This window comes from Pogoniulus pusillus, chromosome Z (assembly GCF_015220805.1).
Source record: "Pogoniulus pusillus isolate bPogPus1 chromosome Z, bPogPus1.pri, whole genome shotgun sequence".
NCBI lineage: Eukaryota > Metazoa > Chordata > Aves > Piciformes > Lybiidae > Pogoniulus > Pogoniulus pusillus.
Genome location: NC_087309.1, coordinates 53007373 through 53021485, shown reverse-complemented (window position 1 = coordinate 53021485; position 14113 = coordinate 53007373). Strand labels below are relative to the sequence as shown.

Sequence of the window (14113 nt, the reverse complement as noted above, 5' to 3'; positions counted from 1 at the left end):
GTTTGGCAGAGATGAGACATTGCCAAGAAATAACCAAAGGACTTGTTTCCATTTCTAAGAGACAATCTCCTACACCATGCTGACATTCTTTCTACCTTGTAATTTCCCCTCTCATCTAAAAAAAAAATAACAAAGTAGTTACACACATTGCTATGAAAATTTTCTGATTCTTCTGCTTGACAACATCTTCCTTTAAATAAAGCTAACTCCTTTTTCAAGAGAAGTTCTCTTGCCCTGGAAGCAAGGAAGCTGAATATGCACAATAAAAGAGTTCATCACTGAACAAGCATGGCTATGTACTCTGAAATGCACCTCATTTTGAAAGACAGCATTTATTTCAATTCTATGCCTGAAGTTATGTACATTCCACTTTGATTTGGTATCCCCTTTTTATTTTTTAAAGCTGACCCCCTTTTCCAAGAGGATTTATCTTGCCATGCAAGGAAAGAAGTTGAATGCATATGATAAAACAGTTCATCACCAAACAATCATGGCTATGTACCTCTGAAATGCACCTCATTTTGAAAGACAGCATAATTTCAATTCTATGCCTGAAGTGATGTACATTCCAGTTTGATTTGGTATCCCCTTTTTATTTTATGAAGCTGACTCCTTTCTCAAGAGGAGTTATCTTGCCCTGAGAGCAAGGAAGTTGAACATGCACGATAAAACAGTTCATCACTGAACAATCATGACTATGTACCAGTGAAAAGTGCCTCATTTTGAAAGACATCATTGATTTCAATTCTGTGCCTGAAGTGACATACATTCCACTTCAATTTGATATCCCCTTTTTATTTAAAAAAATTATGTACATCAGCTCTGGAGTTAATTACATTTGTAAGAGTCACCCATAAGATACAGCTTATTTTATCAATACCTTTTTCATAGAGTCATCACAGATCATAGAATCATAGAATGGTTTTAGTTCAGACTTAGTAGATTTAGTTCCAATCCCCCTCCTGCAGGCAGGGACACCTCCTGTGAGTCCAGGTTGCTCAAGGCCCCATCCAGCCTGGCTTTGAACAACTTCATGGTTGAAACATCCACATCTTCTCTGAGCAACCTGTTCCAGTGCCGCGCCACCCTAGCAGAGAAAATTTTCTTCCTAATATCTAATCTAAACCCAGCTTCTTCCACTTTGAAGCCATTACCCCTCATCCTGTCACTAACATGCCTTTGTAAAAAGTTCTTCTCCAAGTATCCTGCAGCCCACCTTCAAATAGAGGTGGGGATCTCTGCTCTTCATTCAAAGTATTTATTGCTCTGTGTTTATACCCTGAAAAATGAAACCACCCTTCTGCAGCCTCAGACTACACTCCAGTTTTACATGATGAATAAGGGCAACTGCCCTGTGAACAATGGTTAACTGGTGGGTGTGAGAATCATTAGTTCTGTAAGGTGAGTGGCATCTTATAATGGCAGAGAGCTGTAGCTACATGACTCTAGCCCTAGTGAGCCATAAGTATGTGACTATATTTAACTATAACTTGCTATATATTGAGCATGATAGCAAGGCATTTCAAATCAAGAAGCTGGCAGGTAGGTGAAGAAGGTAGTAATATTTGGGAAAGTTGTACCATATATATGGATTTTAACTTTTTGAGATGTGATGCCAGAATATAGCTAATTAAATTACATGAAATCTTTATTTCCTTGTAAGCAACAAGATCATATAGGTTTTTTTCTCATCTGCCTTGAAGAAGCATGAATCAAGGTCCTGGTGAAACAGTCAATAGAATGTACTTAATTGAATGTGCTTTTAACAGCTTTGTTATGAACTTACCATTGAATGGGAGTCAGAGGATGAGAAACTGGAAATTACTCATCAAACACAATGTAAGTGGAATTTTGAAAGGCCTGGAGCTTGAAAGTCAAACCATGTTGATAAGAGTAATTTCTGACTCCAACAAGAGGAAATCCAGAGCTAGTTTTCCTCCTGAGGTACTCCTTACCCTGTTGGACAGCACTATTTAATTTGTAGCATACCTTCTAAATTAAAATCTGATCAGATCTGTGTATTTTAAAATGGTCCTTGCTAGCCAAGATGAACTGGAGAGATAAAAGGCAAAATTCATAATTTTCTCAGTTAAATTGCTTGTATTGCTTTATGTGTAATTAGAGCAAGACCTGCAAATGCTACATGCTGCTGCTCATTAAGTGTATCGGACTGAAGAGTCCGTTAAACAAAGTGTGACCACAGTCCATGCTACTGCATTTGAAGAGCTGCTGAGAACTCCCATACTGACTGAAACACAGCAAAGCACGAATATCCCTTGTGCCAGAGGAAGAGCTTCTCTGACTGTAATAAATTCCAGTCTTTTTTAAAGCCTTACAGAGCTGCCTTTCACTATCTCAGAAGACATTAGTATTTGCTCTTGTTTCTTATTTCTCATTGTAAGTGACTGAACTAACACTTCAGTAAAGGAAAGTATTGAGACTGTTATTTCTGAGAGTGACAGCGCCTCCATGCATACTATGTTTAATAGTATACTTGCTTATACTGTGAAATATTTTTACTGTTTTCAGGTTATTTTTTTTTTGAGACTTGTGGTTAGAAATGTCCATATATGTTTAGTCAGACAATAAACCAATACTAAAGTATATTGCTTTCTGATAACTAGAAAATTGTGAGTAAATCTCTATCACTCCAATACAGAAAAATAAACTTCTGTACCCACTGCATTGTCTGCTTATGCATCAAATGAATAAGTATGAAAGGATTACTGTTCATGATCTATTGCATTTCTTGATGGCAGGACCTTGGACTGCTTTGTTCATTAATATATGTGGTTTACCTTGAATTATTTTTATCACTTTGGCTTGTTTATGTCTAAAGACTACTACAAAATTCCAATCTTTGATAAATTACAGTTCGTGCTAACAGCTATCTGGTTCCCATCTTCCAGCTGTTTTCAAATGTCCATTTTAAATGCCTATAAGCATTGTTTGGTTTTCCATTTTTCTTTCCAGCAATTCTTTCGTGTTCTTGTTCCTGTGCTTGAAATACAAGTAATCAGAAAGAGAGTGGCCCAGTCTGGCCTTTTCAAAGGATCTGATGCTGAGGTGCTTGTTGTTTGCATGGTCTCCCTCTCTTTGGCTCTCCTGTTTGTCTGAACTTCCTAGTCTCTCCTGCAGTTGTCCCTCACTTAGCTCTTCTTCCTTCTCATTGCAGTAGGACTCTCTGAAGCCCTTTGTCACGCACTCGGGTTTGCCATGAGCCAGATCTTGAGCCACATACAGCTTGTTGTCACTGTGGAGATACATGTCAGGACTGTACCGCTCTGCCTCATAGCTGTTATCTTCCTCTTCCTGGTATGAGCTTCCCTTGACAGTCTCACCATCCGAATGAAATGAGAATCCCCTCCCTTGGCTCTTCTGAGAAAGATCAAAGGGCTCTTCCTGTTCCAAACTTCTCAAGGCTTTTGTCTGGGACAGAGCAATTCTTCCTCTTCCAAAACCTTGTATTAGTTTTGAGGGGAGGAGAAAAGAAATAATTTCTATATGGGAAATTTTACCACACGATATCTGGCTAAAAAATAAAACATGAGATGGCTTTCAATTTCATACTTTTGTCTTTCACTCAGCTATCCCCAAGTACTTTCTGTTTACATCTCATGACATCTCCTTTGAGATGCTGTTAAAAGAAGTGCTATTGTATCCACTTCACAGCTAGGTCAGAATGCACAAAACATTGTGCTGTACATGCCAAACACTTGATGAAGGAGCTAGGAATAAAAGTGAAGTGGCTTGGCCTCCTGTAAACTATTTTTGCCAGTGAACCTACCCATTTCCTCCTTCCTATTTTTTAAAAAAATGAAAACTTTGATCTAAAGCATCACAAGCCATAATCAAAGTCCCAGGTTTTGTGCATTTTTTTTTTTCAGAGTGGAAGAGAATAAAAACATGTTAATATACTTGTTCTATGGACACTCTAGTTCAAAGTTCCTACTTTAAAAATAAGAAAAAACACCAATCAAGCCTCAACAGTCAATGACCTACACTCCCCTTGATTTTTTCTGTCTTTCATCCACTGAGAAGCCACTGTAAACTTCAGATTCAAGAGATCTTTATAAGCTCAAGGTGATTTTTTTTTTTTTTTTACCAGTCTAGCCTAAGCCTGAGCTTAGTCTTGTTTCTGATTTGTCATAATATTTGTCAGTGTCTTGTCTCTTGCTGGAAATCAAGACATTACCCAGGAGGCATCTTTAAGCATAGTGATGAACCAAAGAAGATTCAGAGTCTAAAGGCATAGTTCATCTTAATTAACAGAAAAGTGACCGTTTTATTTAAAAGAACAGCGAGAGTGCTGGCATGAGGGTTTCATCCGTATCAAGTATGTATGAAAGCCACTATTTTATGCAGTTTGTTTTGATTTGTTTTGGATTTTCCCCTCGTTGGTTGAATCCTTTTTTTTTTTTTTTTTTTTTTTTTTTTTTTTTTTCTTTTTTTTTTTTCCCCAGCACCTATGCAGCCTCGTTAGCTACAGTTGCTAACTCTCAGCAGGCTGTGGCCGTTAGAATGGTTCAGGAGCAAGTGGCAGCTTTTGCAATTTGTCTTGTGTCTGGTAAGTTTCAAGGGCTGAGGAATCTCAGTACACTGAAAAGTTCTTAGGCTATGTTCAATTATATGTAACTGTGTAACTAGCATGGTGTGGTAGAAGATCTACAGGATAAAAGATCCGTTTATTTCATTACCTTCACTAGTTTTTAGCTAAATGACACTGGAGTGTGTATTTGGCAGACATGCTAGGCCACCCAAAAGCTTGATTTTAAGAAATATTACCCATTAAATAATTGTTTGTCCAGAAAGTCTTAACAAACAGTAAAGTTTTGGATACTCAAACTCGAAAAACAATCCTTCCTTGTTCACCCACTTCTTTAGATAACATTGGCATGTGTAGGCAACCTAAGGCTGACTTTGGGAAGTGTATGGGCTAAATGGGATGTAAGAAATGCTTTGCAGGATGCACTGGGTAGTCAAAAATCTATATATTATGAAATACAAGAAATAGACATCTCCTGTTCTCACTCTTCTTTGCAAACTGGGATTTGATCTTATGATCTTTGCTTAACATCATTTATATCAACATGGTACAGAGTAGCCAAAGCTCTTGCACATGGTACCTCATTCAGGCTTCCATTCCCATTTCAAACTAGAATGCAATAAGCAGTGACCCATGAAATCTTCTATGCCTTTTGCTTCTTTCAGCTTTGAATTAATTAGCAATTTTGGTCTAACTCCAAAATGAGGGAAAAGGTATGAACTCCTTTTGCTCAGATGGTTCTGAGCAAAAAAGGTCTGCTTGCCGGTGTCTGCTAGGCTGCTCTCTGTCAGCCTCTGGGGATCCAGCCCCTTGTAACTGTAACATTAAAAATAATGAAATTACACCTTCAGGCAGGAAGATTATGTCATCCAATCATCCAATCCTCTGTCCAGCTACATGTGCTACAGCCTCACTAATGCTGAGTCTCCACCAACTCACTCTCATTTGTGTCTTGGATTACCCTCATGCTGCAAGAGGTTCTGTAGTGCTGTAGATATTGAACCTTTCACAGTCATGGATGGGAAGTCCTGGTTTTAAGTACAACAACATTTATTATGGCTTGACAAATCCTCTGCTGTCACACTACTGAGCATATTCTCTCTAACATTTGATGACAGCTATTTAGTGTGCTGTAATATTTCCCTGTCGTCTTGAATACCATCTCATTTTGTTTCCATCTACTCCTCTATCCTGATCTGCGCCTCCGTGTCATCACAAACTGAGTCAGAAAGGTCTCTGAGACAAGGGTTGCTATTTTGGGGATCTCTGATCTGTAGCACTGGAGTAATATTGACAGTTAATAGCAACCTCCCAGGCTTATGCACTTCAGTCTCATCCAATAGCAGTGAATCTGTTGTACAATGCCCTTTTGGGTTTATGGATACGTATCTTCAAATCTCTTGGAGAATATCCCTGCTGAAAAATATTACCTTGAGAATTAAATCCTCTTTCCATGACCCCGTGTTTGACTTTCATGTGCCTGGTTAGGTTCCCCTTCAAGGTGAACTTGCTGGGACAGTAGAGGCACTTGAAAGGCTTGCTGTCTGAGTGCAAGTGCATGTGTCCCATTAAATTATGCATTCTGTTAAATTCCTTTCCACACAGCTGTAAAAACAGTAAAAATGAAAAGTATTAGTTCAAAGGAGCACTTCCAAGAACATTTTAAAAGGGAATAGGGCCTACTCTTCTCAACTTGAGCCCTGGCAGCTTCTGGCTGCAATCTGTTATTCAAATATACAGGCAAAAATCCTACAGACAAGAATATGGATTTTAGCCTGACCTACCTAGGGCCTACTGCACTGTTGCCATTATTCAAATTTGATGTATAGGATACACAATCAAATACCCTCAAAAAGTGGGGAATGTTGCAAGGAGGAGAGAGGCACAACTGTCTAACCTGGAAGTTTCTCGACTTGATTGAAATTCAAGTTTCTGCCCTCGTGAATCATTTAATTTGTAGCTTGTAATTCTAGCCTTTAGTCAATAAAAACATCAGGTAGGCATGGAGAGACAAAATAAAACCAATGACGTGTTTGTGTGAAACATTCAAGCAGAATATTGCTTCTCCTTAGGTGGAAATTAAATGGCTGCACATTTTGCTTAAAGCTAGAAAAACCAATTCCTTTTATTTCCTTTGTTTTATGCTCCCCCATTTTTCTCTCATCCTTTTATCTTCTGTTTGCTAATTTCTGTGTTTTGGCATCCCTGGTGAGTAAGCTGGAATTTAAACAGTCATGGGGCTACAAGAATGACTCAGCTTTCCCTGAAGCCTGTTCCTGTCAGCTCATGCTATTGATTGTGGAAGTCTGTCTTTGATGAAACAATAAAAGGGCTTTTTTTCATTGTGATTGTTTATCTAGATGGGTTCTTTTTGTAAAGTGTGGCCCCTTATAAATCAAATGTATTCTCAAGACATGAGAGTTTGACATCAATATGACATGCTTTTAGTCTTACTTGTCCTCTTGTCTTTCCTTATCAGGATTTATAATTTTATTCACATTCAAGTGGCTATTTCCATCCTCTGCAAACTTTTGTGTTTTGTTTCTGCCCCAGCTCCTCTTTTCTTTTCTCTTCTCTTTTCTTTTCTTTTCTTTTCTTTTCTTTTCTTTTCTTTTCTTTTCTTTTCTTTTCTTTTCTTTTCTTTTCTTTTCTTTTCTTTTCTTTTCTTTTCTTTTCTTTTCTTTTCTTTTCTTTTCTTTTCTTTTCTTTTCTTTTCTTTTCTTTTTTCTTTTCTTTTCTTTTCTTTTCTTTTCTTTTCTTTTCTTTTCTTTTCTTTTCTTTTCTTTTCTTTTCTTTTCTTTTCTTTTCTTTTCTTTTCTTTTCTTTTCTTTTCTTTTCTTTTCTTTTCTCTTTTCTTTTCTTTTCTTTTCTTTTCTTTTCTTTTCTTTTCTTTTCTTTTCTTTTCTTTTCTTTTCTTTTCTTTTGAATGGCTTTAGACAAATAGTTTTATCATGAGACTTTAATTTTATTTTTTTTTTTTTTACTGATCTGTATTACTGTATGACTCAGAATCACCATTGCTGAGTAAGTTAAATTTCCATCAAGGAGTTTACTCGCCTTGGAGAAAATTACAGAAACAAATAATTACTGAAAATCTATCTAATTTTTGGTCTAATCTGACTTCTGATTCAATTAATTTTGGTAGTACAGGTTTGCTGTGGTACTTTTTGGTTCAAATTCATGAAGCCATCACCTAGAATATCTAGATGAAACATAGATAGTGGAATGATCTTTAGTGAAATAATGAAAAATCCTTTGCATTTTAAACCATCTCTCAAGGGAAAATGGAAGTAGTTCACTGTTACAAAAAAAATCAGGGGTATTATTTTCAAATAAAAGCTGAGGTTGAGGCAATCAGAAAAGACAGAGTCTGGAAACATTCATTCATTTTTGTATTTAAAAAATTGTTTCAGCTCTGTGATTGGTTCTCTGTGATTTTGTTAAATTGAACATTCTAGTAAATAAATTTATCAGCAAAGTGTTCACCAGGACAGAGGAGGTGGGAGAAGGAATAGTCCCTGAAAATGTTATTTATTTTTTAAAGTAAGATATCTGATTAGAAGGGTCATCCATCCACTTAGGGAAGAGAACTTTTTGCATTCAAAGAAAGCTAATATGCTAGATGACTTACATTCAGGGAAGTGAATGTACTAAAAAACTCTCACTGAATGGCAAGAGTACAGAAAACCTGCAAGGAATAACAGCAGCTGATTATATGTTGACAGCTGTGGGAATAACCTGTGGCATATCCACATCTTTCTAGCTATGTGAATGTCAGTCATGATACCTCTGCAATACTTTTCAGCAGAAAGCATCTGGTTATCTGCTTGTATCTGCTGTGTTCTCACTAGCTTTTGCTGTCTGATGAAGAGGTCCTTATTTCTCTAGATAAAATGGTAATGAAAAAAACACCAAACAGGTTGAAAAATTGACAGGCTAGTGTACATTATGCAAATTTACATCTTTTTAAGGTATGGAATACAAAAATGAGTGTAGTATGAACATTTATTTCTGTCGAGGCTACTCTTTTTTCATAATGAAGGCAGGGGATTTTAGAAAGGGTAGATGTTGCAGCACATAAATTTTGTGTCTCTGAACAAAGGATATAGGGTTTATGTTTCCCAAAGTTGTGCCCAGTCTTAGGGATGTGTAATATATTCTCATCCTGAAACCTCCTTTGGGGGCATGAGGAAATGGTACCAGAGTGGAGAGGTTTGGACAGAAAATTAAATAAATACAGGAACTAAAACTGTTTTTCAGAATGATGGATTGGTGTGCACAGCCCCTCAGCAGCCTATCCTTTTCAAAACACACGAGAGAATGTTCAGATGAATGTCCATGGTCCAGAGAGTGACGGAGCAGGTCTTGGGCTCCTGTGTCAGAATATAGCAATTCAGAGCTAGCTTGAATTCACAGCTAATGCTTAAAAAACAGCCTGAGTCTGAAGACCAAGCTAGGAAAGTGTACAAGGCTTTCTATCTCTGTGACAGGGCAGGCATGTGAGCAATGGTGAGTGGAGTGTGAAAGACGACCTAGTTGCATGGAAGTGAGCTGCGGAAGAACTCGCCAGAGAGCACTTTAGCGCTCAGGGAGATGCAAAGGTCACATAAGAGACCTTGAGACAGCAAGAACAACATGATTCAGTTGTGGACATTTTTTTAGGCCGTTCACTTTAAACAAAATAAAATTCAATCCTTGAAGAGAAAGATCTCAGCTGCAAGTCTGCTGAACACGCTTTTTCACACTGGCTGGTGAAACACAGAGTTCGGTACAATTTGCTAGAAAGGCTGAGTTAGTTCAGCACTCAGTTTTGTCTTCCTAAGCCACTACATGAAGTATCACCTTTCTAGATCTGTCAGTTTGTTTTGTTTCTTCCCATAGTGCTTATCTCTCACGTTTTCTTTTGTCTCCCTATCAAAACTCACGATTTTAGATGGAAAAAAATGGGAGTTCAAAACATCTGCTGGAAAGTGTATTTGGCTGGTCTGAAGAAAATGTCGTCGTACTCTTTTTTGGAGGTCTGAAAAGTTACCTATTCCAACACTAAATGCAACTGTAAATTTCAGAAATTAGAACTGATGCACCGACTGGTGCAACTCCTTCAGAGTTCTTCAGTGTTTTGTGGGGGTTTTTTTAAACAGAAATAAGACAGCATGGGCTAAGGTCTCTAAATGCTACAGAGAAGTTCACTCTTCAGAGAAAATTCAAACCAGATACAGCCTGCAGCTGGAGGAGGAAACAGAAGGGACAACTATTTGCTGCTCCCTTGCTTCAGATAGTCTGTGCTTAGCTGTGATTAGACAGATAGGAAGCCTCATGTTTTCCTTTGCTGTGAGAAAAGGGTAAAGAAAACCATTGCATGTGGTGAAGTAGAAAAGGCTACTGCTGTGCTCTCTTTCCCTTTCATTCTTATTCTTCTTCTTTTTTTTAATTTTTTTTTTTTTTTCATAAGAAGGGTGTTCCTTTCCTCAAAGAGAGAGGGAGAGGGAGAAAGACTGTAAACTGTCCAAAAGGACCGTGAGAAAACAGGAAGCTTTGAAAAGTACAAGAGAAAGCAAGATGAAATCTATTTGCAGGCGGTTCCCCGGGGACATGTGAGGCATTGTTAAGCAGCCTGTTCATACAGCTATATCCTTCCTTCTGCTGAGGAGGAGCTTGGTGCCAAAAGGCTGCTATCTGGTCATTGCCTTAACCCTCTGAATACCATCCAGAAGTACTTGCTTGAGTCTTTCAAGGGCTCTGCCAGAGAGGCAATATATGTTCCTAAGGCCAAAAAGGAATGCCTGATTCTCCCTTAGCTTGTTGTTACCATCTCCTCTTTGCTCAGGGGCGCTGATGTTGATTCATTCCCCTTTACCCACAGGAGAAACTGGTTCACTGTGCTTACTTTTTTCTTTCCTCCTAGGGACATTGGGTGGGGACAGAGATATGAAAAATAAGAAAAACAGGTGTTCCCATAGAGCTTTTGTTGCTGGCTGGAAAACAGACTGGTAGTGCTCCAGTTCCCAGTTCAAACTATTGCCATCTCCAAGCTTTAATAGTCTGCCAGCATCGAATCCTGTCCTGAATACAGACTTCCACTTAAGCTGCACATAACTTGAGAAAGTCCAGAAAAGCTGATCAAACAATTGAGTTTCTTTTCTGAAATTTGAGAGGTCAAAGGAGGACTTTGTCCAAATGAGGACCAAAAGACAGGCTTGCTGGTGTTCTCAATGAAAATCTCCAGCAGACTTGATATATGAACTGCCCAATCATACCAGTAACAGTTTTTTTATCAATATAGAATAGCATAAGAGCTAGAATTTAAAACAAACAAACAGAAACAACAACAACAAGTTAATAGGGCATAAATTAAAATCATACAAAATGCTAAAGTTGAAAGATTTTGCTATTATTCCTCAATGTGAAATGCTTTAAAGTTGTCAAAAGAAAACGAGGAAGCCAAAAAGACTCATCTTGACATCTTGCTGTTAAAACTACCACTGAATTCTGCATTTTCCTATGACATTTTGACATTGTGCATTTTTCAAGAGAAAATAAATTCATTTACAATTTTTTCATCCAGCTCTGCTTCTCAGTAAGACATTCCCTTTTAAGAAAATATTTCATTCCATAACTATGTTGGATTAAAAAAATAATTGAGAAACATTGTCCAGATTAGTCTTCAGCGTCCTAAACAGTCTCCAAGACTGTTCTGTTAACTTGCTGGTACATTGCTCTGAGGTTCAGTAATTACACTTGGCCCATTCAATTCTCTTCTGCAGTTGTACTGTGCTGCAGCTCTCTTTGAGTCCTTCCCTGAAATGTTGCACAGCATCTCTTTGAGAAGTTGTGACTGCTGCTGTTTCCATGACTATGGCATTTAAGAGCAGGTTGGTGGTCCTCTGTCGGATGCACAACTTGATCTATGCTTTTAGTCAGCATTTCAAGCTACTAAACACTTAGATTTCTGTGATAAGCAATAGTGAGGCGTGTTTATTGTCCTCAAAATGCCACACCATTTAAATGCTTGTGAAGCAGGAAAAAAGGTATTTGATGATTCAAGTTAGTAATGCAGAAGGGGAAAGGAGTAAAGCACAGGTATTTACCTCTATTATTTTGTGCTATATAAGCAGAATCTGGGTAAAGAAAAGAAACCAGGTTGGTTTATGCCAATTTAAATGCAACAGCAATTTGTATCAAGAAATCTTGTTTTCCCAATACTACTGTATCACAGGATAATAACATCATAGAAATATCTAGTGAGTTACTGCCTCTGCCATCAAATAAACTTACCTTGCATTTAAAGGGCTTGACATCAGAGTGAACAATCATGTGGGCCTTGAGTGTCTGCTTTTGCACAAAGCTCTTGAAGCACAAATGGCATTGATAGGCTCTGATATTAGTGTGGATGAGGACATGTCGCTTCATATTGGCCAGTAGCGTGAATTCCCGGCCACAGATTCCACATTTGTGCTCTTTCACACCCTGTAGGAAAAGAAAACAATATGAAAATTCTGTGAATGGTAAATTTTCTGGATCATGTAATCTGCAGTACAGTAATATGCAAACTATTTACTCTCTATTAGCAAAGCAGGTAATAAATTCTTTTGCTTTTAACATAATTTGTTCAAAACATACATACTTGTGTGGGGTTTTTTTCTGGTAAATTCTTTAAAGAATTTAAGAAGAAAAAAGGAAAACAAAATGTAAGCTTGAAGAAATAACTAATGGTGTTTCCCTCTGTAAGTCTGCACATCTGTTGGGTTGGACTTGATGATCTGTGAGGTCTCTTCCAACCTTGGTGATACTGTGATACTGTGATATAGTCAGCAGCAGAACTTATCTATCCTACTCTGCTGCTTATGTAAAGTATTCGACATATGTATATAATTGCTGACCAAGAATTAACCACTTAAGAGACTAAAGCAACCAACAATAGAACAAGGGGACACAGCCTCAGGTTGTGCCAGGGTAGCTATAGGCTGGATATTAGGAAGAAGTTCTTTACAGAGAGAGTGATTTGCCATTGGAATGGGCTGCCCAGGGAGGTGGTGGAGGCACCGTCCCTGGGGGTCTTCAAGAAAAGCCTGGATGAGGCACTTAGTGCCATGGTCTAGTTGATTGGATAGGGCTGGGTGCTAGGTTGGACTGGATGATCTTGGAGGTCTCTTCCAACCTGGTTGATTCTATGATTCTATGATTCTAAAGTAGTGCCTGCCCTAGGTAATTTAGTGGAACTTGCTTCTGAAAAAAAGACATAGCCCTGTTTGGGAGAAAGCTATTGAAAAATATCTGAAGTAACTGAGAAGCAGTCAAGTGATGTCACAAAGGTAAATTCACAGTAGATTCAATGAACAGGAAAAAAATGTTCACTGTTAGTGAGACTTCCACCAATGGGGCGATCTCGTGTTGTCTGGTGCTTACAGAACATCCCTAGCATCCAGTCAACTTATTTGTGTCTAATACAATGTTCTTGCTCTCAGCCAGGTGATCTAACTTCCAGCTCTTAAAAAATTTATTTAGGTGCGATGAAAACAGATCAATTTATGATTATACACTTTGCAATTTTGAGTATGACCTGCTGAAGGTAATGGGGATTGATTAGTGAAGTTCTGAGGGCAATCACTCCTCCCTCCGGCCCCCACTACAAAGAAGACTTGAAACGATTTGTGCTTTCAAGCCAATCGGTGGTTTTCTCAGTTAACTGGAAAGCTAATACTGGCTTTAAATGTGTGCCTATCTGATGTGAGGTTGCATTTGGTCAGCTAAGCGCTGTTAATTATGTCTACAGCTGAGCCCCTGTGCAGCTGTGGATAAAGAAGCAGAAGCTCTCTAAATTCTCATGGGCATTGCATTTCCTTTGGCAAAAATCTGCCAAGTCTTAAATTAGTAGAATTTTTGTAGTGAATCCAAAGACCAGAGGGAATTTCCAAAAGGCACAGGGGATCACAATCACCTAGTAGAAGAAAAGGCAAGTGTGAAGGTAGTGGTTGTAAGCTTTTAAAAGAAAATGTATGCATAAGATTGAAATTATGTGACTTTCTATATTTTAATGTTTTCCACATAAAAAAAATGAAAATTCAAGTGTTAAAAGGAAAATTATGCAAAGCTAGAAGCAAAATTCTGTAATGTGTGGGGTCATGTTTTAATAACATGGTTTTGGAAGTTGATAGGCCACTTTCAGACTTTCCTTCAATGACACAGTTAGATTTTCCCTATTTTTGAGAGCAATCTCCCTGGAGGTACTCCAAAGTCTTCTCCTGGCTTGGAGTCTGCTCTCACTGACATCAGCAGTGGCAAGACCATCAATCAGTTAATATGTGTTGGCAGGGTTTATGGTCCTATCTGTCCACTTTTACTGACTGGCTTCTGGGTAGCCTAGGCACAAAGGAGAGAGCTTGTTAAGTTGCTGTTTTTTTCCTTCAAAATCTACTGAGAATTAGATTCACAGCATACATTTGGTCTACTGCAAATCCACCTACTTCCCAGTTAAGGCAGCAAAGCAGTAGAACTGTTTTTTAGTAGAATACTTCTGTTAAGGTTTGGGACATGCTACGCAAGTCTATAGAATTATGTTACAGAAGG

The 14113-nt window shown here is 38.1% G+C and overlaps 1 protein-coding gene across 1 annotated transcript in view; it reads right to left on the bottom strand.

The window, feature by feature from the left end:
- Positions 1-774: 774 nt before the first annotated feature.
- Positions 775-14113, bottom strand: part of ZNF366 (zinc finger protein 366) — a 42224-nt gene continuing 28885 nt past the window's right edge. The window contains exons 4-6 of the mRNA XM_064140226.1: positions 11822-12013; positions 5977-6151; positions 775-3461 (exon numbers count right to left, since the gene is read on the bottom strand). Of these exons, the coding sequence (XP_063996296.1) occupies positions 2929-3461; positions 5977-6151; positions 11822-12013 (900 nt within the window). The 3' untranslated portion in view covers positions 775-2928. The remainder of the gene's footprint in view (positions 3462-5976; positions 6152-11821; positions 12014-14113) is intronic.